The sequence below is a fragment of the Apus apus genome, chromosome 10, assembly GCF_020740795.1.
Source record: "Apus apus isolate bApuApu2 chromosome 10, bApuApu2.pri.cur, whole genome shotgun sequence".
In the NCBI taxonomy this organism is placed as follows: domain Eukaryota; kingdom Metazoa; phylum Chordata; class Aves; order Apodiformes; family Apodidae; genus Apus; species Apus apus.
Window position 1 is genome coordinate 13,741,996 of NC_067291.1, and position 20,908 is coordinate 13,762,903.

General features: G+C 51.9%; 1 protein-coding gene across 2 annotated transcripts; it reads right to left on the minus strand.

Moving 5' to 3' along the window:
* Positions 1–17,829: 17,829 nt before the first annotated feature.
* AEN (apoptosis enhancing nuclease) lies at positions 17,830–20,667 on the minus strand. Of its 2 annotated transcripts, none has more exons than XM_051628243.1 (4): positions 20,592–20,667; positions 19,498–20,138; positions 19,041–19,241; positions 17,830–18,663 (listed from the first exon to the last, which is right to left on the minus strand). In XM_051628243.1, the coding sequence occupies exons 2-4, from the start codon at positions 20,134–20,136 to the stop codon at positions 18,460–18,462; spliced, it is 1,044 nt and encodes a 347-aa protein (XP_051484203.1). In that variant the 5' UTR covers positions 20,137–20,138; positions 20,592–20,667; the 3' UTR covers positions 17,830–18,459. The 2 variants fall into 2 exon arrangements, with proteins under 2 accessions (XP_051484203.1, XP_051484204.1); XM_051628244.1 differs by having other exon boundaries at positions 19,498–20,141; positions 20,592–20,649.
* Positions 20,668–20,908: the final 241 nt, after the last annotated feature.

The following is a 20,908-nucleotide window of genomic DNA, read 5'->3' on the forward strand; positions in this document are numbered from 1 at the left end:
CCTACCCATGGCAGGGGGTTGGAACTAGATGATCTTTAAGGTCCCTTCCAACCCAAACTATTCTATGATATGGGGTTAGAGTTACCATCACTGTGGTTGCTCTGCAGGGACCTAAGAAACGTGTTCCTCTTTGTTGAACTCAAAAGCATGACTATTTTAATGCTGCTCTCCATGGCAACAGAGACAGAGCAAAGCCGTCTCTACTTCATGTACCTTCTTGTTGTTCTTGTGAAGGGTTTGCTGAGGTCCAACCACCTCAACTGCTGGCTCATAGCTAAGCTAAACCTTTCCCACTCTCTACATCTCCTGGACAAAATTCTTTCAAGAACAGCTTGTTCCTTTTTGGCCTTGGTATTAGGATTATTAAGTAAAACTTGGATCCAGCTCTCAAAACCTTCCCCCAAGATGCCTTTTAATTAAAGCAGTGGAAAGAAAAGACCAGTCTAAATAGTGCAACATTTTTAATTAGTGAAACCTTTATTTTATTTGCTAAAAAACAAGATTACCTCTAAGTCCATTAAAATAAGTCCTTCATTGAAAGGCTTTGTACTGTGTGTGAAAGGGAGACTTAGAGGATATTGGTGAGGGCTTAAACATCTTAATTGTGCTAAAATAATTGAAGAAGGATATGTTTTAATGGAAGGACTTAATAACTTTTTAGTCCCACTGTGGTGAGTGTGTATGTTTGTGTGCTGACACCTGTGAATTTCACTTGAACATACACTTCCATGGGAACACATCCACATTCATCTAGACCCACCCATCCATCCCTACTGCCAGAAGGCTAAAAGGGTTTCAGAGCACCTCCTTCATGGCAAGAAGGTCAAATGATCAAGTGGAGAGGGTGCTGCTGGAAGTACTGAGGCTTTTGACATTGTTGAAACTTGCCTGCCCTAATTTGTAGCAGATGGCCAGATTTTAGGACTCACGACCACATAACTTCATTGCCTGTCTTCTCTCAGAGACCACATCCATGGTCATGTTCTGTAGGAGGTTCTTTCAGCTTCAGACCATGTTCAAGCCAAAGCACTCTCCTGCTTTCTACAGCTAGCAGCTTAAAATGAACCAGGCCAGGGTTAATCCATCCAGCCAAGAGCTCCACTGGATAAAGAGACCTGCAGTGGGGCTGTGCTGGGGCACATCACTCAGCATGATACAGCTCTTCCCCTGCAGTCCTCAAGCAAAAAAAATAACCCTTCCCCCTGGCCCTCAAAAGACCTATTCCTTATGATAGTAAAAAAGTACTGATTACTATTAAAAACCCAAACCCTGCAGGAAAGCAGGGAGGGAGATTTTATGGCCATTGACCTTTTCACTCAGGTTGGTTTATAAAGAGCTGTCTTTCTGTTGCACCACTGGGATTGTACAAGTTTCTTGGCCATGAATGGGAGCTTTGTAGGATTCTACTGTGTGGTCATTCACCAGCAATCTGTTGGTCTTTTTAGAGACATTTCATAAAAAAGAAAACCTATCTGAAATAGAGGAGGAGGGGGGCAAGCTGAGTATCAGCTAGCGACCCAATCAATGAGTGAATGTGTTTGGGACTCCTCCTGGAAGAGAAAGCTTGTTTTAGGAATTCAGCCTGGCACTCGTGGGCTTCTGTTTGTATAGGCCTTTCAGTTTAAAAAATACATGCAGGCCATTAAGAGGAGATGACTTGGAGCAGGTCTGGGGAGAAGAGACAGGGAGGGAAGGAAAAGGAGAACCAAGAAAAAAAAAACAAGTGTTGGAATTGAGAAGAGGGCAACAGTAAGGATTAAGCCAGAACCAATAGTATCTTCTCCTTCTGTTGGCACCATACAATTCACTGAAGGGTACTTGCTGGGATGGAGAAATATCTCCCAAGGTTAGGGGAGCCCTGGTTTGTGACTGGTGTTGCTTGCTCCTTCCTCTGCCTCTCCTCTTCCAGCTGGCTCTGCTAGATATTGCCTTTCGACTGCTCATTTGGAAGAAGAGCTTCTGGTGGACCATGAGCAGTCATGGAAATCCAGTGCTGGTGCTCCTCATGGTGTGCCAAGGTGAAAGCAGCTTAGATTGAAAGTCCAGGCGTCAGAACTCCATCAACCAACATGCTTCATCAGGAATGGCACAACTTGGAATAAAATCTGTTTTTTGCTGATTGTCTAAGAACCAAGCACAATGGGGCACTGGGCAGGACTAGGATGACTAGACTCCACTGCACTGTAGATATGAGGCATGAATATGTTTCAAGCCTACAGATGGATCCATAAGGCATTTCAAGAGAACCCAAGAATGACCTGGTTGGAACTCTAGCAAATTCAAAAAGAAGCTGTGAGCACAAGCCAGCTCTTATGGACAGATTAGCCACCCCATGGAATGCTGCCCTTGGGCTGATGGGGAAGAGGGGGACTCTGGCAGCCTGTGGTCACCAAAAAACCCCTGTGACACATGACAGAAGAAGTGCATTAACTGGCTGCACTAGCCAACCTCCAATAAACCTGTCTCTCCAAGTTAGTCAGCAGCTCCACTTGGACACTGTGCTTTCTCTTTCAATTTGTTGCTATGAAACATTAAAAGAACTACCCCCATTTATCAATGGCGAGGGAAAAGTGCTCTCATATAGCGTGATAAACCATGCTGAGCTCCTTAATGACAGAGACAATGTAAGTGCCAGGCACAACCATTAGCTAAACTCATTTTCTCCATGTAAGTATTTGTATATGCATTTTTATACGTGTATAATATGTGCATATAAATCTTTACATCATTCATCAAACTATTGGTGTGTATAATTTTCACCTTGCAATACACAGCTTGTTAAATTCTCTGCATCACCCTGTAGTGATCAAAAAAGGATTTCAGCTGTGTTGTGCTGTCTCTGCTGATAGCCTTTGCCATCTATAATCTATCTTGGCCTTTACTCCTGAAGAAAATTAGAGAGTTAATCTGTGAATTGTTACTAAGAACATTTAAGGATAAAATAAGTATGTAGCCTGGGGATAAGAAATATTCACTGTTCTTCACTGGAGCTTTCAAAGAGCTTAAAGAAAATACCTCCCACCAGCTGGTCTACAAAATGTGAGACTTGTACATTTGTAAACTTGAAAAGTCAACAACCATATATGATGTTAAGATTTGCCAGCCAGAACCCACAGTCATATACAGAGACCTTTGCTCCATCCTTGCTAAGTTAGACTGGATTTTAATTGTGACTGGGCAGAGGGGAAAAAAAAAAAGCCTTGTGGAAGAAAACTTTCCATTAACATAAAACCAAAAGCATCAGCCTGTGAACCAGCTGGACATACCTTTACTCCAGGGCATGCCAGGGGCAAGAAGGAGGGGACATGGGATGTCCCACAACACATGCAGAAAGTCACTACATTAGATCAGCCCCTGAGCTGGCTGAAAAGTGGAGGAGGGCCTGGCTGGAGATAAGAAGCTGTGAGGTCCTGTACCTGCAGAGAAAGTGATCTCTGCTTCAGGGAAGTCCTTGCTCTACATCTCTGGGGAGAGCTAAGGAGGAGTAAGGAGGGGATTGAGTCAAATCCTCATGTGGGTCCCACTACACCACTAAGGCAAGGCCAGGGCCAAGTGGCCTTCCTGAAATGCCAGATATACATTGGGAAACTGGCAGTGTCACCTTTTCAGGGTTTCTGAGGAGCTGAACCAGAGGCCAAATTAAACCAGGCATTGCTATCTATTGCTCCATTGGGTGCTTGGCAAGCACGTGTGGGGCTGTAGGGCATGGACATGGAAATGAGGGTGAGGGGTGGGACTGTCCAACCCATGGATCTGTAGGATAACAAAGTACTGGGGAAAGGTGGGGAAGGATGGAGAGGTTGCTGCTGAAAGTGTGGAAATTGCATAGATTTGGAGTTTCCACTCAGAAGTTCTTATAAGGTGCAAATTTTGGCAGAGCTTTGCTGCTCCCATGGTAACCTGTGGAGGATGGAGCCAGGATGTCTGGGGTGAGGGATGGCAGCTGGATGTTTCAGAATCCTGGTAGTCATCTCCTTGTATATGTGAGCTGGAACCCTGTGGCATGATGCAGCACACAGGGAGGCACTGCAGACCCTGCCAAGACTGCTGGTCCCCAGGGCACAGGAGGCCAGGATGTGTAAGTTTCTGCTCTGGGTACCACTCTGCCTTCAGCATCACCCTTTACTCCTGCTCACAGAGTTCACCAGCAAAAACACACCCCTCTGGGAGCAGCCAACAGCTTCTGTCAGTCTCACACACACAGGGGACAGCACTTTGTTGCTGCTACCTGGGGTGGGACAGAAGGGAGACAAAGCAGGAGGACAAAGCTTGTTGTCCTACAGCCGGTAAAGTGGCAAGAGGAGTCTGTGGTGTGCACACAACCTCAGGCTGGCCTCAAGGAAGGAAACCAAGGGTCCTGCTTTGCTGGGAGGCACACAGTGTGCTTTGCTACAGCGTACAGCCCAGGCTATGGCTCATCCCAGAGCTCTGCCAGCCCAGCAAAAGCCGGAAAGAGTCCTGGGATGACAGAAAGAGCTCTCAGCTCTTCTTCTGACTACTGCTTTTGTGAGTCAGGTTATGTTTGCATAAACTGGACCTGGTTGCTAGCTGCAGGTTTTCCTGCCCGTAACCACCATGTCTTTTATGGCTTTTAGCAGTGCCATAATAGTAATTATTACTGGTGACTCTAGCTCTGCCTTACTGTGGGTGCCTCCTGGATGGAGCAGCCAGTGTGTGATAACTCTAGGGAATAAGATTATTTGGGCAATTTTTCTTCTTTTGACATAACTTGAACTACAAGAGATTCCAGTAAGAGAAATTACTGGAAGAATGGACATGGAAAGAGTGATTTTTAATTTTTTTTAAAAGCAAATATTAGAGAGGGTGTTTGGAGTGAGTGATTGAGAAGTAAATTTTACCTTTGTCCCATCAGAGCAAGCAATGCAGCTCTGACACCACAGTCATCCTACAGCCCAACACCTAGGGAGGGAATGAGTTCAAGAACTCATTTCAAATAAATACCCACTTTGCAGAAAGCTGTGTTTTCTTTTCAAGCAGTGGTCAAGGGAAAAAGGCAAAAGTCTCTACTAACCCACTGGCTGACAGGTTTCTCCCCATTTCTATCGGGTGAAGGGAAGATATTTGCCAACACGCCGTACCCAAACAGTGGCTATGCCAGAGTGCTCGGAAATTCTGCCCTTATTCGTAGCCTGAATCTTCCTCTAAGAGCTTGTGGAGAGGTGGATGGAATGTGTCCCCTTTGCAACCTCCATGGCAGAGCCAGGGCTCTACAGGAGCCTTGGGGTAAGCCCAGGGCATGGACCTTATGGAAGAATTCTTGATCTTCAAAGCCAGCACAGAGAGGAAGTGTCTATATTCTGGCAAGATAGTGGTTTGCAGCAGCACGTGCATATGTCCCTTTCAGGTTTGGATTTTCAAAGCCCATTCTTCTTCTTATGAAGCTCAAATTCACCCGCCAGACCTTCTCTGGGATAAAACACTGTCTCTCCAGAGCCCAGCAGCACAGTCTGGCATCTCACCCACTTACAGTAGGGAAGCAGAACTGCCAGGGACTGAGTGCTGGGAAAGGCAGGACTGTCTCGGAGGAAGAAGAAAAAGACATGCTGGACGTTTATATCTGTTTGAAAAGAAATGTCAAAACAACAGAAGAAAATCCAGATGTGCTGCATTCACATGGTAACAGGCTAATTGGAGACAGCCCCACCTGTTTTTTTCAGCAGCTTAGCATTTCTCTTGCTGTTTCCTGACTGAGGATTTTCTCATTATTGGCGCATCTTTAGGAGAAAATACTATTCTTGCTTGGCATTTGATTTTCTTTCAGAAATACTGTTTTTATTACTGTACCTTCAGCAAGGTTTCCTAGTAAGAAACTTGAGACCTTTTGGCTCAGCTGGAGCTTTGCCATGGACTTTTGCAAAGACACAGTCCTGGCTTGAGAACAGGGCTGGAAGGCAGTGGCAGCTGCGTGTCTCTGCGTGTAGGTGCCCCCGATGCTGCAGAAGCTGCAATTTTAGCAGGGGAGAGTGTCTATCACAGTTGTGTTGGGGCATTTCTATCTCCCAAGGAGGGATGGAGGAACACTAGATATAAAGCAGTATCTCAAGGTCAGGCACAGGGTGCAGGATTAATCCCAAACCCTCCTGGTAAAGGGCAGACAATAGAGAGAAGCCTCTCTGGGATGGCAAGCTCATCGAACAGGTGGATACAGCTTTCCCTGCTCATGCATCTCTTAAGAGAAAGCTTTTATTCCTGGTTTGTTTTCATGAGGCAGGTTCATTGAGAGGTTTCAATCAAGTGTCTAACAGCCAGGCCGTTTTGCAGCTGTCTGCTCCAGTGGGGAATCCAGCCCCTCTCCAGTTCAACTCAGACACCTGTGGCTGGCGAGTCAGCTGCTTTTGAGCTGGAACTGTGGCTGAAGCAGTCCCTCTGGTGTTCCCGATGCCCCATGGGCTGTCCCACCAGGAAAGCCTGGCCCAAACTTGCTCCTGAGCTGACCCAGAGGAATGCACATGGTTGCAAAGCCCGTGATACCTCCATTCCCCACAGTCTGCTTCCCCCCCTGAGAAAAACTCAGCCCAGCTGTATAGCTGGCCCCTGTGCACTGCAGAGGAAAACTCATTTCCAGTAGGACAAACTCAGGGAGTGAAGTGGGTTGCAGCATCCCCAGCACAAACCGAGGAAGCTGCATGAATTTCAGTTACATCTCTGAAATTCCAGCTGTTCCATCAAGAAGCTGTGTGTCCTGCCACAGGCCTTCAGTGCTGGGAAGTGAGCTCATAGCCCAGCATGGAAAGAAACAGAAGGAAAGGACAAGGCCAGGCTGGCCCCACCCTGTTGTTGGCTGTAGCCTCCTGCCCATCTTAGTGCCATCTTGCCAGCACCTCAGGGTCCCGCTGAGACACTGAAGTAGCAAAAGACAGTATTTGTCCCTGGCTGATAACACATCCTTTCTCAGAGCCCAATGCCAAGCTTTAAATCTTGTTCTTGGGGCCACCTGAGTCCAACGCAGATGCTGACTGAGCAAAGCCCCTGGCAGGCTGTCCTGGGGGCAGAGCATGACGGCAGGCACGTAAGCTTGGTGGCCTGTCAGAGGAGATATTTCTCTAAGGGGTGGAACAGGCAAAAAAAAAACCAACCTCAGATCAGTCCCCTTCAAGGTTTTCAGTGGTGTAATAAAAGTCCCTGTGTCCTGGATGCCAGGGAGGTCTAAGGGAGGGGGAAGAGAGGGTGAAAGTGAATTAAATGGGCCTTTCAGGAGCAGAGAGAGCACTTAATCTTCTCTAGCCCATTCAGTGCAGATGCTATTGAAGCCTTCCTGCCATGACGGGCAGCAGAGCTCAGCCCACATTGTCATTTGCAGACACCACACAGTCCCTCAGGGCTGAGCTGCTGGAGAGGAGCAGGGCAGGAGGGGAAGCATCTGTACTGGCTTTAGAAATAGTGACCAGTTGAGACCTGCAGGATGGATCTGGGAGCACAGTGTGTCCAGGAGCACAGGAACAGTGTGCACCTCACCCTGGGATGAAATACAGTGTTTATCTTAGCACTTGCTTACTTCTGCACCAGGTCCACCCACCTATGAATAAGATCGGCTACAAGGTGGGGTGGGTTGCTGGGGGAGCATAAGGAATTGAAAGCATTTGTACCTGAAAGTCACCTTCACATGTGGTCACCGATGATGCTAGAAGAGACCAAAGCCTGGAAGGCTGAGCCAAGTCACAGTCCCAACCCAAAGAGAGACAGGCAGACATTTGTGTTAGGTGGCTAGGACAAAGGCAGTGAGTGCTCTGACCAATGCCAGTAAGGATGAGGGGTGGGCTCCAGGTGCTGGCAGATCTTTGGCTGTGCCCAGATCCAATGGAGATGGCTGTTGCCTGAGAATTCCCCAACCCACTGCTGCTGTGTTTCCTGACCATATCCACACAGCACCCTCCACCTCGCCCACTTGCCTCAGGCTGTAAATATTTTGGGTGCTCTAGCACCCACTGGTGCAGAGTCATAAGATCAGGAGGAAGACCCAAGGAGCGCAGGCTGGCACACTGCAAACCTCAGCCATGACCACAGCCCTGTCCAGATCTGCTGTTCCTCACTATTCCCTTGATCCATGGTTATCCTGCTCGCAGCAGCTGTGCCTTAGATGTGTCTCTAAGCATCCATAGCTCTCACAACACTAGTGTTGTATCCATATTATCACCAATGCTTCCATGACCATACCCAAGCAGCTCAAGAGCATCTCTGTTGTTTTAGGGTGGTTTTTTTTGCTACAACTGTCCTTCTGGCTTCAGCAGTGAAGGGCTCTTGTTTCCTTTGGTCAGCTCTTGAAGACAGGAAAACCCAAACCCTGCTGCTGCAGTTACTAAGTGCTAAAAAAAACCACTCAGTAGCTGCAGGAGCTGCTGATACCCCCGCACAGTGTGTTTGCACAGGGTGCAGCCTGCAAGCCACCTCTGAAGGACAAGAGAAACTCTTTGGGAGTTACACCCCAACACATCCCTTAGAAAACACATTTCCAGCCCAAATACTCACCACTTTTCTTGAAGAAAAATAGATCCCCAAGTGCTTCTTCTCTGCTACGACTGAAGAAGAGTAAACAGCTAAAACTAATTCAGAGTGAACAAGCCTGACTAGCTGATGAGGAAAACAACCCATCCCTCCTTCAGGCATTCTGGGCTCCCACATGGTCACAGCATCAGAAGCAATTCCTGCTTTCTACAGGAGTGAGGCTGTAGCTGGGCCACTGCAGCCCTCCAGGCCAGCACAGTCTGCCTGGCTCAGCAGCTGGGCTATATAAGATCAGGTTCATCTTCCTTTAGTTTAACAATTTCGGTGATGGGGAGGGAAGAGAAATCATTTTTTGTTAGGCTGCTGATGTACAGCTTAGCAGTACTTGTAGCGTCAGGGAAAATTGTGCTGAAGTGCTGCAGAGATGAAGAGTATTAGGAATACCTAAAAATAAAAGCCTTTGGATTATAAGGACTTAAAAGAAAGCTATTCCTTAAACAGCTGGTAGCTGCAGCCTAGGGTCAGCAATGCCTTTTACCTGAGGCTGTGTGAACTAAAAACATTAATTGAGCCTCCTGGGTATGTAAGCCTCTTATCTACTTATACACAGTGCATTCTCTGAGCTGGAAAAAAAAAATGAGATTATTAGCTACTTTTAATGAACAGCAGAAGGATGTGCATGCTCACCTACTCTTTGCTGGGTGATGCTTCCTTCTCTCTCTCTTTATTTAAAACTGTTAGTTTTTCAGGGTATGAGCCAAGACTTCAAAAGGCATGTAGGTGTCAGAGAAAGGGAGACAGGTCCTATTCATCATTTAGGGGCTGAGTGTGCTCTCAAAGCTGCTGCTTGGCTCCCTAATCCTACAGGTGCTTCTCAGCTGCTCAGATCTGACATCTCAAAGTAGTCGCGTGGGGCTCTCCCTGCCTTCCTGTCTTGCTTCAGTGACTCTCTATTTAGTGATGCAGCCTTGGAAACCCCTTTCCTTGGCACCTTGCTGTGCCCATGCTCTGCACATCAGAAGAGGAAGGTGGAAGGGCCACAGCTCTGGGCGGGCACAGAGACCTTGAAGATGGCTGTGGTGGGGTGGAGGTTATGCTTTGGGTAATTTAAATGCAACCTGAAGGCTATGAAAGAGCCTCTGTAAGACCCAAGTTCATGTTAGAAAGGAGGGGACACTCGTCTGAGTTGTGCTTGTGGCTTGGTGCCCCAGGCGGCTTGGGAATTGGGGGTTTGACTGCAGAGGGCTGGCCAGGAGCTACCCACACTTCTGCTCTGTGCTTTTCAGGGAACACAGGTAGCCAAGCAGTGAGAAATCAGGGCTAGGAAGGTGCAAGCAGCAAGCCATGCCCTCTCAGCAAGCCTTGAGCCACCCTCCTCCTCCTGCCACAACCACAGCAGGGCCAGTGGGGCTGGGGGATGTGATGGCTCACCATCCCTGAGGGCCATGTGCCTGGAGGAGGAAGTCGATAAGGAAGAGCCTATCTGCAGGAGCAGATTAAAACCCCCAGCCTGTAGTCTCCCAGAGCACTTTGTTGCCAGCAAAGGGTTCAGGAGAGCACTTTCTTCCCTGCTGCTGCCAGCCCTGCCTGTCACCCGCTGCTGGTGTGTCTGCTGTTGTGATCCCTGCTCTACCCTCGAGATCTGACAGTGACTTCCACTTCCACTTCCTTCAGTCTGTCTGAGAGCTGTGTTTGCTTTTCAGATTCCCTTTCCTGATTGTTTTGAAAGGCAGATGCCCTCTTCTCCTGCTCCCTTTAAAAGCCATGGCTTTCCTTGCTGCTAGTGGGTTGTAAACATCTTTCCTTTTACAAACGTGCCCCTTCAGCTGTTTTCTGGCTCTAAGTGGTGTCACTTTTTTGTTTCTCTTTGGAAGCTCCTTGTAATTTTTTTACCTCTTCTCCATAAGCTGCTAGTGCTGGCCAGGAGAGATGGGGTAATTTCTCCTCTCCTAAGCTATGTTTCCCAACTAAATTACACCTGGATCCACCTGTAGTCTTAAAGATGCTGTACTGGAGAGAGGATTCAGGCCAGGATGATCCTCTTGATCAGGTTGCTCCACACCCCATCCATCCTGGCATTGAACATAAATAATAAATAATAAAGTTAGCCAGTGATGGAGCTAGAGGGAAGGGCAGACACCTTGCAGCTCTGGTTCCTGGTCCTGATCCCTTTCTAAGAGCTGATTCTCCCCCAAATCCTTCAATCATTTTTTAGCTCCGTTCTCAGTTTGGTTTTTCAAAGCTGCCTCTCCCACTGCTCCTAATAGTGCCAACCCCTGGGATGGTGATGACTGTTTAGGCAGGGGGTGACATGAATTTGGGAGGGAGCTCTTAAAATGCTGGGAGGGTTGGCACGAGGCAGAGAAATGCAGCAGTGGGAAGGCTTCCTTCCAAACTTATATATATGATTCAAAAAAAAAAACAACAAAAAACCAAGAAAAAGGAAAGACACCAAAAAAAGCAAACCCAAAAGCTGGAGCTAAAAAGGCAGCTTGAGGAACGAAGCTGCTGGAGTTTTCCGAGAAGGCTCCCAAGATGTACAATGGGAACATCTGTCCCTGGGCCAGCTCCTTGGAAGGGTCTCAGGCCGCAGAGCAGGGCTGGCGTCAGGCGGCTCCAGCTCTGCCTGGTTGCCGCCCTCTCCCCAAAACCCCCGCCTCGGCACAGCTCCTCCCGCAGCCAGCCCTGAATCTCCCTTCCCACCTCTCCTCCTTCGCCATCGGCTCTGCGGGTTTTGAGCAGCCGAGCACCCCGCGACAGGAGCGGAGGAGAGGGAGCCTTGGCCCCGGGAACAACCGTCCTCTGTGCTGCCTCTGAAAGGCGGTTTCATAAAGCTCCTGCTCAAAACGTCCCGTTATCGGGATGGGCTGAGCGGGTCAGCCCCGCTCCCGGGGACGGAGAGACAGGCCAAAGAGGTGCACACACGTGTACTGTCTTGGTCCTGGCAACCAAGGCTTGGGGGAGGCTGGCAGCCAGGACTGATGCTGATCCTGCCTGAGAAGGCTATCAGAGGGCTGGGGGCTGGCTGGCTGACTCCCTGCCTTCATACCTGTTGCCAGCTCCTGGGGAGGGGGTGAGCATGTGCCCAAAACCACTCGGTAGAGCCTGGCAAAGCCCCACCCGTTCCCACTGCAGCAATTCCCGTGAGTGGAGCTGTTGTGAGGTGAAACGGGTCCCTTGGGGAGGGCAGTGGTGGCCTGAGATGGGGACACATTTAGAGGCAAGTCCAAGGGCTCATGCACTCTCCTCAAATCCACTCCTCATCAGCTGCTTCATCCTTCTGTCTCCCCAACAGGAGACAGCTTATGCTGCCTTATGCCCATTTATTTATATTTTTAGATGAATTAATATCCTCGTAGTAACACTGATGTGTCTTAGCTTGTCTTTCTTCTCTTTCTTCCCTGTACCAGAGCTGCAGGACTGCACCTGCATACAGTTTTTGGTGATGGTTGTGGATGGTTAGTTGCTATTTTACTTAAATACATTGACCATGGAATCTCCTCTTTGCCCATCCCATCATCTTTCCCTTTTTTGAGAATGTAAACCACCTTCACAGTGGTACAAGTATAAAACACTGAGGGATTTGGATAGACCCAGGATATGGGAGAGAGGTCAGTGCTTCCAGAGCTTTACTGAACCCAGACCCTGAAGCTCTCAAATCACGCAGGGATTTAATTGAGCCCTGCAAGTGGCTTTCACGCTCCTTCTGTGCTTGTGACCTGCCTAAAATACACCCTGGGAACCCGGGGCAGAGCCGGGCCCCGTCCCATCCCCAGCCTGCGAGGGGATAACTCGGGATCCAGCAGCCCGCGGGCACCATCTAGTGCACAGCGGGGCTGCACAAACCTGGGACGGGCAGAAACGAAAAGACAACCCGGAGGGGGAACCCCAGGGGGTCAGTCCCGAGATGTGGAGAGTCACGGTTTGTGCTTTCCCTCCACTCCCGTTATTTTTTAAATTTTCTCCATCATAAGCACCCAGAGAAGAGCCGTCGCCACGCTTCACCCAGCTCGGCAGAGATGTTTGCCTGGGGCATACCACACTTGCTGCTCTGCCCTGCTTAGGTGGCATTGGAAAGATGACGGTGTTTTGTTTTCTTGTACGGGAAAAAAGAATGAAAACCAAAAAATAGTTCTTTCTAATGCTTTGCAAGGGGCTCCAGGCGTGCAGGAGCAGAGCAGGCAGTTCTCTTGTGGGGCAGGTCTGAGCTGGAGGTGGAGGCTGTGCTACCAGCTGAGCCAAAACATCCCTTTGACTTAGAACATTTAAAAAACACCAGACGTGCTCTAACATCTCCCCATTGTCCCTAGGGCGAGCTGGTATAGGAAAAACGGGCTGAAAGACCACAAGGTCGGTGCAGAGCTTAAAGCCCCCTGGGGTGATGGAGGAAAGACAATGCTATGTCCCTGCTGCTGCTGCCAGTGCTGGGTGGATGAGCTGGGTCCTTTCCCTCCCATTGCCCTCCGGGAAACAACACGAGCTGCTGGGAGGGCTGACCTGTGTCTCACTATTCCCTGAGGAAGAGGTGTTCCTGCAGCCCAAAAGCGATGCTGTGCCTCACTACCCTCTGCTGTTGTCCCCACCTCCCAGCCTGCCTCCTGCAAGGTGTCCCCGTGCCCACTGACCCCAGGGCCAGCCCCTGCTCCCCCCGGCCCTAGGCCCAGCTATTATGTGGAGAGCTGGCTTGCAGGAAGGCTTTCTCTAAGACATGGGCTTATGGTCATGTGTTGGACTCTGCTGTCCTTAGAGCCCTTTCACTGTTGGAGGAGAGGGCACCCCCATAGTCCATCGTGGGATTTGCTCCCAGGGCAGGGGCAAGGGAAGATGACATCTCTGAGTGAGACCACAGTGATGACCAACCCTTCAGCTCCTCCAGTACCTAGTGGTGCTGGGGACCACCCCACATGCCCCCAGCACTGCACACCATGAACCCCTCCTGCTCTAAACCTGACATCTTCAGCAGCTCATGGCCCCCATAGCCTCCTGACACCCAGCCTCCAGATCGCCCCAGGGGTGCAGGGCTGTGGGGTGCCTGTGGCGGGGGTCTCTGTGCCATGTGGGAGTGAGCCTGGAACCCACAGTCCCCACACAGAGGGATGGAGCCACAGCTGGTGGCTTCTGCCCCAGGGGCTTCTTTGTGTTGTGCCTTCAGCAAACCCTCCCTGTGCACCCAACACACCCATGGCACCGGGACTGAGGTGTACATGGGTGCTTGGGTTGGGCCACCCCAGCCTGTCCAGCGCAGCTTTTGCAGCCCCCCTGGGGGCCAGCACCCTGGGGGGGATGGGGCGTGCTGGGAACTGTGCTTTTCCTCTCATCTGCAGACAGTCACGATGCTTAAGTGGCTTGTTTTTCATTAGGGGAAGGCTGTTGCTAGGGCCACCCTGGTCCCCGGCATTGGTTGGGAAGGGGCTTTGCAGCCAATCCAAGAGGCCGTGCTGGCAGTTCCCACACGCACACACATGCACACGCACACACATGCACACACACAAATGCACACGCACACACATGCACACTTACGCACACATACACCCCTCCTGCAGCCAAAGCACTACATGGCTGCCAGGTGTACCTATTCATTTCCACATCACACCTATTCCCTTCTTCTGGCCAAGCAGGTTATTAAGGCTCCTGAGATTTTAATTTACAGACATCTGTGAGTTTTCTCCCTTCCAGTTCATGCTTGAGGTGGAGAGGGACGGTGGTGGTTGGGGGGTATAGATAGGGCAAGGTTGCAGGGAAGCCGGTTCCTCCCTCTGCTGTGACTGATGTGGTCTCTGGCGAGTCACCCAAGCAAAGTCTCTGCTCTCTGCCTGAAAATGGGGCAAATCATCCACCACAGCAAGGGGAGAGACCACCCCATATTAGGGGCTTACTCCAGGCTTCTATTAAGTACCAGCATTGCTCCCCCCTGAGACATTTGAGGCTTTACGTGGCACTTCAACCACCCATGTTGTGATAACCAGAGCCAGCATCAAAGCAAACCAGGTGTTGGATCAGGGATGCTGCTCCCAGCTGTGGTCCCCATGCCAACAGCCCCCAGCAGCTGGGAAAGCAACTACACCATGGCCAGGCACTAGCAGTGTGGGGTGGGAGGGATGGACACATGCCTGGCTCAGGGTCTCCTGGTACAGCTGCTATTCCACTATGGTGCCTCTTCAAGCACGCTACGGGTGTCCTACACCCACTCAGCAGAGCCCTGGGATATGAGCAGGATGGGGACACTCATCTTTTATAGCTGCACATCTCTTGCCATGTGGGATAGGAATAGACACTGAGAATGTGTAGAAAACCAAAGGTAATCCAAGCAAAACTCAGTTCCTGCGTGTCCCCCATGGAAACCTCCATGTAGCAGGAGGGCAGGAAGGGGGGAGCTCACTGAAAGCGAAGGAAAGCATTGAATTGCATCTGCAGCTCAAGGAGAAGCTGTTGCTAGACAGAAGTAAAAGCTGTCGCCATCAGCTCCCATTGGCTCAGCCCCACTCCAATGATGGGCTTATCAGTTACCTGCTCTCGCAGCTGGCTGGAAAGAAACTCATTTGCCAATGTTTTCCCTCTGATAAAAAAGCCCATTGCTGGACTCGCGCATTTGAGTTAATCATTATTCAGGGTCTTTGAGACAATGGCAGAGTTTTCTGCAGATTCTTCAATTATCACGAAATTCAGCAGAAATGGTGAGCCAGCCCAGCTCTCCTTCGCCCACCTAAAGATGCTCAGCCTGCCCAAAGATGCTCAGCCTCCCAGCAGGAGCACCAGCAGGTGAACCACAGCAGAGTCTGGCTGCTCTCAGCCCTAGCAACTCCCTGGCATGTAGGTGAATATTCACAAACACCTGTGAAAATCCTGATTAGCTATTGAAGGGTTCACCAGGTGCAAACAGGATAGAAGTTGATAACCAGATAACATTGCTTTGTTGGCAGGGAGCATGTTGCCACCACCCCCACAGTCCATGGTGGGCTTTGCTCCTCAGCAACCCTGCCTTGGGGGGCTTGAGGGCTGCAGAGCGCAATGTGGGATAATTTTCCCAGCTTTTCAAAGCTGATGCAAGTGAGGATTGACCCCACAAATTTGTTTCTCAGCTTCCCCAAGAGCTGGAGATCACAGCACAGTAGCAAAGCTTGCAGGGCATGTGGCCACTGAAGGGCACCCAGGCTTTGGCTGTGCTGCTGCCTTCCAATTTGCCCCCAAAGCAAGGGGGTATTTCAGCAGGGGGGTTAAAGCAGTGTGGTGATGATGGGGACAAAATCTCAGAGGCAGCCTGGGACTTTTCTAACACCTCATGCCATCTTGCAAGCCCTGGGCCATGCCGCCAGGAGTGCATGTGGCAGCCATGCAGGCAGGCTGGGGAGCTTTGCTGTGGGCAGGCAAGGAAAAAGCTGCCCTGGGCCACAGGTGATGAGGGCTTAGAGAGAAATCTGTCCCTTGTCTGGAGCCCAGCCCAGGCTTACTTTTGGTAGTGGGTCTCACTGAAGTGTTTGGATGGTCAAGACTTCAGAAATGTTTTCTGCTTTTTTCCTTACTTATGCCTTCCACTCACTGCTGGCTGACAGCAGGGCAGGCTGAGTCACAGGCTGATAAAACCTTGTGCCCTTCCACCTCCTTTTGCAGCTTTCTCCAGCCTCACCCCAACACACCTGAGCTATTACATGGCTTAGGGCAAGTGAGATCTAAGGGGTGGTGAGAGAAGGTGGGCTGGGGGGACAACAAGAGAGGGCTCAGGTAGACAAATAAGCCAGAAGCCATGGAATGCCCCATGCAAGCTCCCCACATACCCTCTGAGGATGCAGTTTTATGGGCCAGTTTATGTGGCCACGAGCAAAGGATCCCTCTGCTGTGCCTTTCCTCCAGTCCTGCTTTCCCAGCAGAAGACAGTGCTGCTCTGTCAGCTTTGGGATGCCACCATCTTCTGACAGTGGGTCTGCTGACCTTTACTACAGCATTCCTTCCTTTCTGCCAACCTGGAAAGGTGGCAACAGCAGAGAGGAAGGAACAGAGAAGAGCCTGTGCCAGTTCTGCTCCTCTGCACCCCCCTAGATGTCTCCATGGGGTTCAGGTCCATTCTGTTACACACCAGGTCCTGCTGACACTGCACAGCTGCAACCTGAAGCTCAGACAGCTGGTGCTGCTGGCTGCATTTTACAGCTTGCTGCATCAGGAACACACCTGGAACAAACTGGCAAAAGCAGCACTTGAAGACCCACCTTGGGGCCATATTTCCTACCAGGTCTGGTGCAGAGTGCCTAAACCATGAGCTCACAGTTACGAAGGATGGCTGTGCTCGGACCACTAGGCAGGCAGAGCTCTTTTGAACACATCTGATGTGTTTCAAAGCACTTCTGAGCCATCCCCAGCTTCCTCTGCTGGGCAGGGAGGAGTTAAGATGGGAAATGCAAGATGCAATGTCTTGTAATGGCACTGCTGTGTGTGTCAGGTGTGCCTGCGTCACCTGCTGCCTTGGCTGCTTCTCAAGGCTGGGGCTGAGCTCTCCTCTAGGGAAGGCCCAGGACCTGTCGAGCCTGGCTGTGGGTCATGGGCTCCATCTCACTGCTACCCACACTGTGAACAGCCAGGCTTCCAGAAGCCCCCAGAGTGCTGGCAGCCCTCCAGCCCCCCGCTACCTCACAGCCCCAACAGTGGGACCTCTGTAGTAAAAGGGGTGGCCTCCGCCTTGAGGCACCCAGCAAAAAAATACTGGTTTTCTAGAATCATGGCTATTGGTTCCCTGGGGAGGCAACTGCCCATGTCCAGCCCCAAACCCCACTCCAGTGCCCACACACCCAGCTGGCTCCATCTGTGCAGTCACAGGTACTACACCCCTCACCCATGAAGCTGCAGCCTGTGGGCAGAGCCACTCCAGGTGGGCATCACACCATCCCACCACTGTCAGAGCAGCCCACTCTGCAGCTCAGCATCATTCCCACCTGGCAGAGCAGGCATGACTCTTGCTTCCACACCCTGTGCACAGGATTTCTGACTTGCCCGGTAGACAAATCCCAAGGGTGCTTCTTAGCATAGGAAGCTCCCTAAGCTGGGGCAGCACAGCAGGAGGGTGACACAGCAGGACACTTTCTCTTGGACTGGGCTTTCTTCAAGCAGGCAGCAGTGCTGGGCCACAGGGCTCTGACTGAGCACATCCCCTGCCTTCATAGGGATGTCCCCAGAGCAGAGGGGACCAGCCCATAACCCAAGGAACTGTTTACTCCACCCACCATCAGGCCACTCAAAGCACCTTCTCTAGTTGCAGGTGGGTTTTAAGCCCTGGGGCACAGCAGGGTACACAGGCAGCCATTTTCCAACCTCATCCCTGCCACCTCACCTCACTCCTGGAGAGCTGCCAGATCAGATCATGCAGCACATACACGTGGGTTTAGCAAGACCAATTTTTAATTCAGAATTAGGCAATTATGTGAATAGTCTATTTCAAAGTGCATCCTATATTCTTATCCAGGCTGGACATTGATTAGACCCAGACTTTCTTTTCAGGCTTCACTGTGCAAAGAAAGTGAGGAGGAAACTGGTTGTTTAACTGGCCCTGGATGGTTTGCAGCCTTTGGGCATCAGCAAGAGACCTCAGTCCTCCACAGGAAAGCTGCCTACTTGTCCACAATGGGGGTATCCCCTCCCCAGAGGGCATGGGAGATGCCTGGCAGCTCCAGCCCCCCAACATGGTCACTGCATGCCCACAGGGGCTCCTACAGGATGACACCAGGACCCTGCTCAGCCCCAAACACCAAGTGACACATGAACAGGGCACAGCCACAGCGCTTATTTCTGTGACAGCAACAGGCTGCAGACAGGGCTTTCAGGACATTGCCACTGTTCAGGTGTCACCATTTCTCTGTCCTCAAGTCCACAGACTCGTCTGCTGCAGGGCTGGTTGCAGGACAGTGCCCATGGAGCACAAGCCCTAGGAAAGGAGGACAACAGCCACCTCCACTTTTAATAGCTGAAGGCACCAGGATGGCCCTAAACATGTGGTGGAGATGCTGTTCCCCATCACAGGTTGCTTGCCATCAGGTCTGTGGGCCAGTACTGGTCATCCATGTAGTGGTTGCTGTCTGCTGTGGGGTCCGTTGGGGGGCTGGGGGGCCGGGGGGGCAGGCTACGGGCCAGCTCTGTCTCCCACTGCACCTCCACCAGTCTGTACAGCTCCATGGCCGTCTGAGCGTCCTCCACTGATGAGTGTCCTTTGCAGCCAACCTGAGCAAAGGGGGGAAAACCCTGTTAGATAAAGGGGATGGCAAAAATCCCACAGGTCATATTGTCTGCTTGCTGGGAAGGATACAAGTGCTGGAGGTTTTGGACATGGCAAAGGTTTAGTGCAGCTGAAGAGATACAGGTATCTCCTGAGCACTTTCTGAAGGAGACAGGTCCTGTCTCTGCTTTACTGAGTTGCTTAATGGTCAGTTTGGGAGGTCCTGCACTCTCCCAGTTTGATCATAGTCAGGAGTACAGAATTAATAAGGTTGATTTCCATCTCACAGAGGGCACCCATGGAGATGGGTGGACCAGGCTGACCACGCAGGTTCACAGTAAACCCAGGCAAGACTCCCTGTATCAAGGTTCCTGGTGCTTACCTGGATCTTCTTCTGGAGCAGGTGCCTGGCCAAGCTCTTGAGCGAGACACTGGCCCTGCTGGGCAGCCCTGCCCTCTCGTTCAGCACAGGGATCCGGCTGGTGTCTCGAGTCCTGTCTTTCGGGTGGAAGTACTTGAGGGCTTGGAAGTCATTGTGGATGGCATGTCCTACCACAATCTTGTCTTTCAAGATCTTCAGGATCTGGAAGCATCGGAAAGGGTTAGACAAGCAGTACAGCAATAGAAGCAATTAAGCCTAAAATCAACCATTTTGTGTTAAGTTCCTTCAGTTATAGTTTATGTTTGTACAATGGTGCAGTAACAAGCTTTGGAGGCTCCCTGTCATGTTCTTCTGTCTCTGCCTCAGAGCAGCTCAGCACGGGCCACCCTCTATCCCAATTTGTAGCCATCAGATAACACAGAACTTTATTTTTTTAAAAATTTCTCTTTCTCCTCACCTCTGCCTGGGCAGCCTTGAAGGGAATCGCGTTCTTCATGTGCTGCTTGGTGACGCCACTCCAGCGCGTCCGGTAGTCCACGATGGGCAGCTCAGGCTGAACGTACTTGTCATAGATGACATCCCCCTCGTAGTTCACCACAGAGCACCGTGCCAGCTCGCTCAGCCTGCCCTGGGGACCAGTGCCCACCATCTCACAGTCGATGGCCACGTACTTGCCGGGGCGCAGGAGCGGGGAGGACATCCGCACCCCCCTGGGGCCGCCGCTCCCCTGGGACAGCAGCACGGAGTGATGCCTGGCGATGCTGTCCGGAGAGGCAGATGGGGACAGGGATGGGGACACAACCTGCTTGGCTTTGGGACCCTTCCCGCAGCGGGGTGCTGTTGTGCCATCCGTCTTGGCCAGCAGGCTGGGTGCCTCTGGCCCCACGAGGGCGGCCCCCCTGCCCAGCAGCCCCCTCTGCTCCAGCAGCGCCCGGCGCTCCAGGAACCGCTGGTGCTTGCGGCTCTTCTTCTTGCTGCGGGGACCCTCCGGAGGGCGAGCGCAGCCCCCCGCGGGGCCATGGCTGCCCTGCGGGGTGGGCATGGCGTCTTTTGGGGTGGGCAGCAAAGGAGTCATCTGGCCCTTGCCAGGAGGCATTCCTGCTGGAGTGGGCAGAGGAAGGCATGAGTGCCATGTAGCTACGGGGGACCCACACACCCCACAGCAACCCCACAGCCTCCCCAGCCAGTGCCCCGGGGCGGGGACAGGCAGCCCAGGCAGGAAGCACTAGGAGAGGGGACACGGACACACCGCCCCCACGCCCTTGCTTGGTCCCCTGCTGCCCCATTGCCGGTCCCAGGACACTGCCCGCCCCCTTACCGCTCCGCAGCCCCCTGCCCACCCCACTGCCCCCCCCACGGCTTGCCCCACTCCGAACCCCTAGGGCCCTGTCCGCCCATAATCCCGGCCCTCTCTGCCTCACTGCCGGCCCCAGCCCTCTGCCAGGCCCCTGCCAGGCCCCTACCCGCCCCATAGCCCGCCCCCCACCCCCTGCCAGCCCCATTGCCCCCCCCCCAAGATACTGTCAACCCCCTCCGACCCCCCGGACCCACCGCCCGGACCCGCCGCGCTCCCACGTGTCTCTCCCGGAAGCCGCGGCGCTCACATGCCCGGACAAGTCTGGCCGTGGCCACGCCCCCTGCCTCTCCATTGGCTGCGCGGGAGGCGCGATTTGCATGCGAGGGGCGGGGCCAGGGGCGGGGCGGGGCCGGGTTGCAGCGCGGGGGGTCGCGGGGCCGGGGGCTGGTCTGGGCTGTGGTGCTGCCCTGCTGGGTACCCCTGCTGGGCATCCCTGCTGGGCATCCCTGCTGGGCATCCCCTGGGACCCTCGTACTGCTGGCGGGGGCAGCTTTGGTCCTGCAAGGTGGGC

Bases quoted from the DNA above. Each gene is read 5' to 3' on its own strand.
- AEN (XM_051628243.1), bottom strand. From the start codon at position 20,136: ATGCCTCCTGGCAAGGGCCAGATGACTCCTTTGCTGCCCACCCCAAAA. The intron at 19,242-19,497 runs GTGAGGAGAAAG...CGATGCTTCCAG, and splicing joins TCAAGGCTGCCCAGGCAGAG to ATCCTGAAGATCTTGAAAGA. The intron at 18,664-19,040 runs GTAAGCACCAGG...CCCTTTGCTCAG, and splicing joins TGCTCCAGAAGAAGATCCAG to GTTGGCTGCAAAGGACACTC.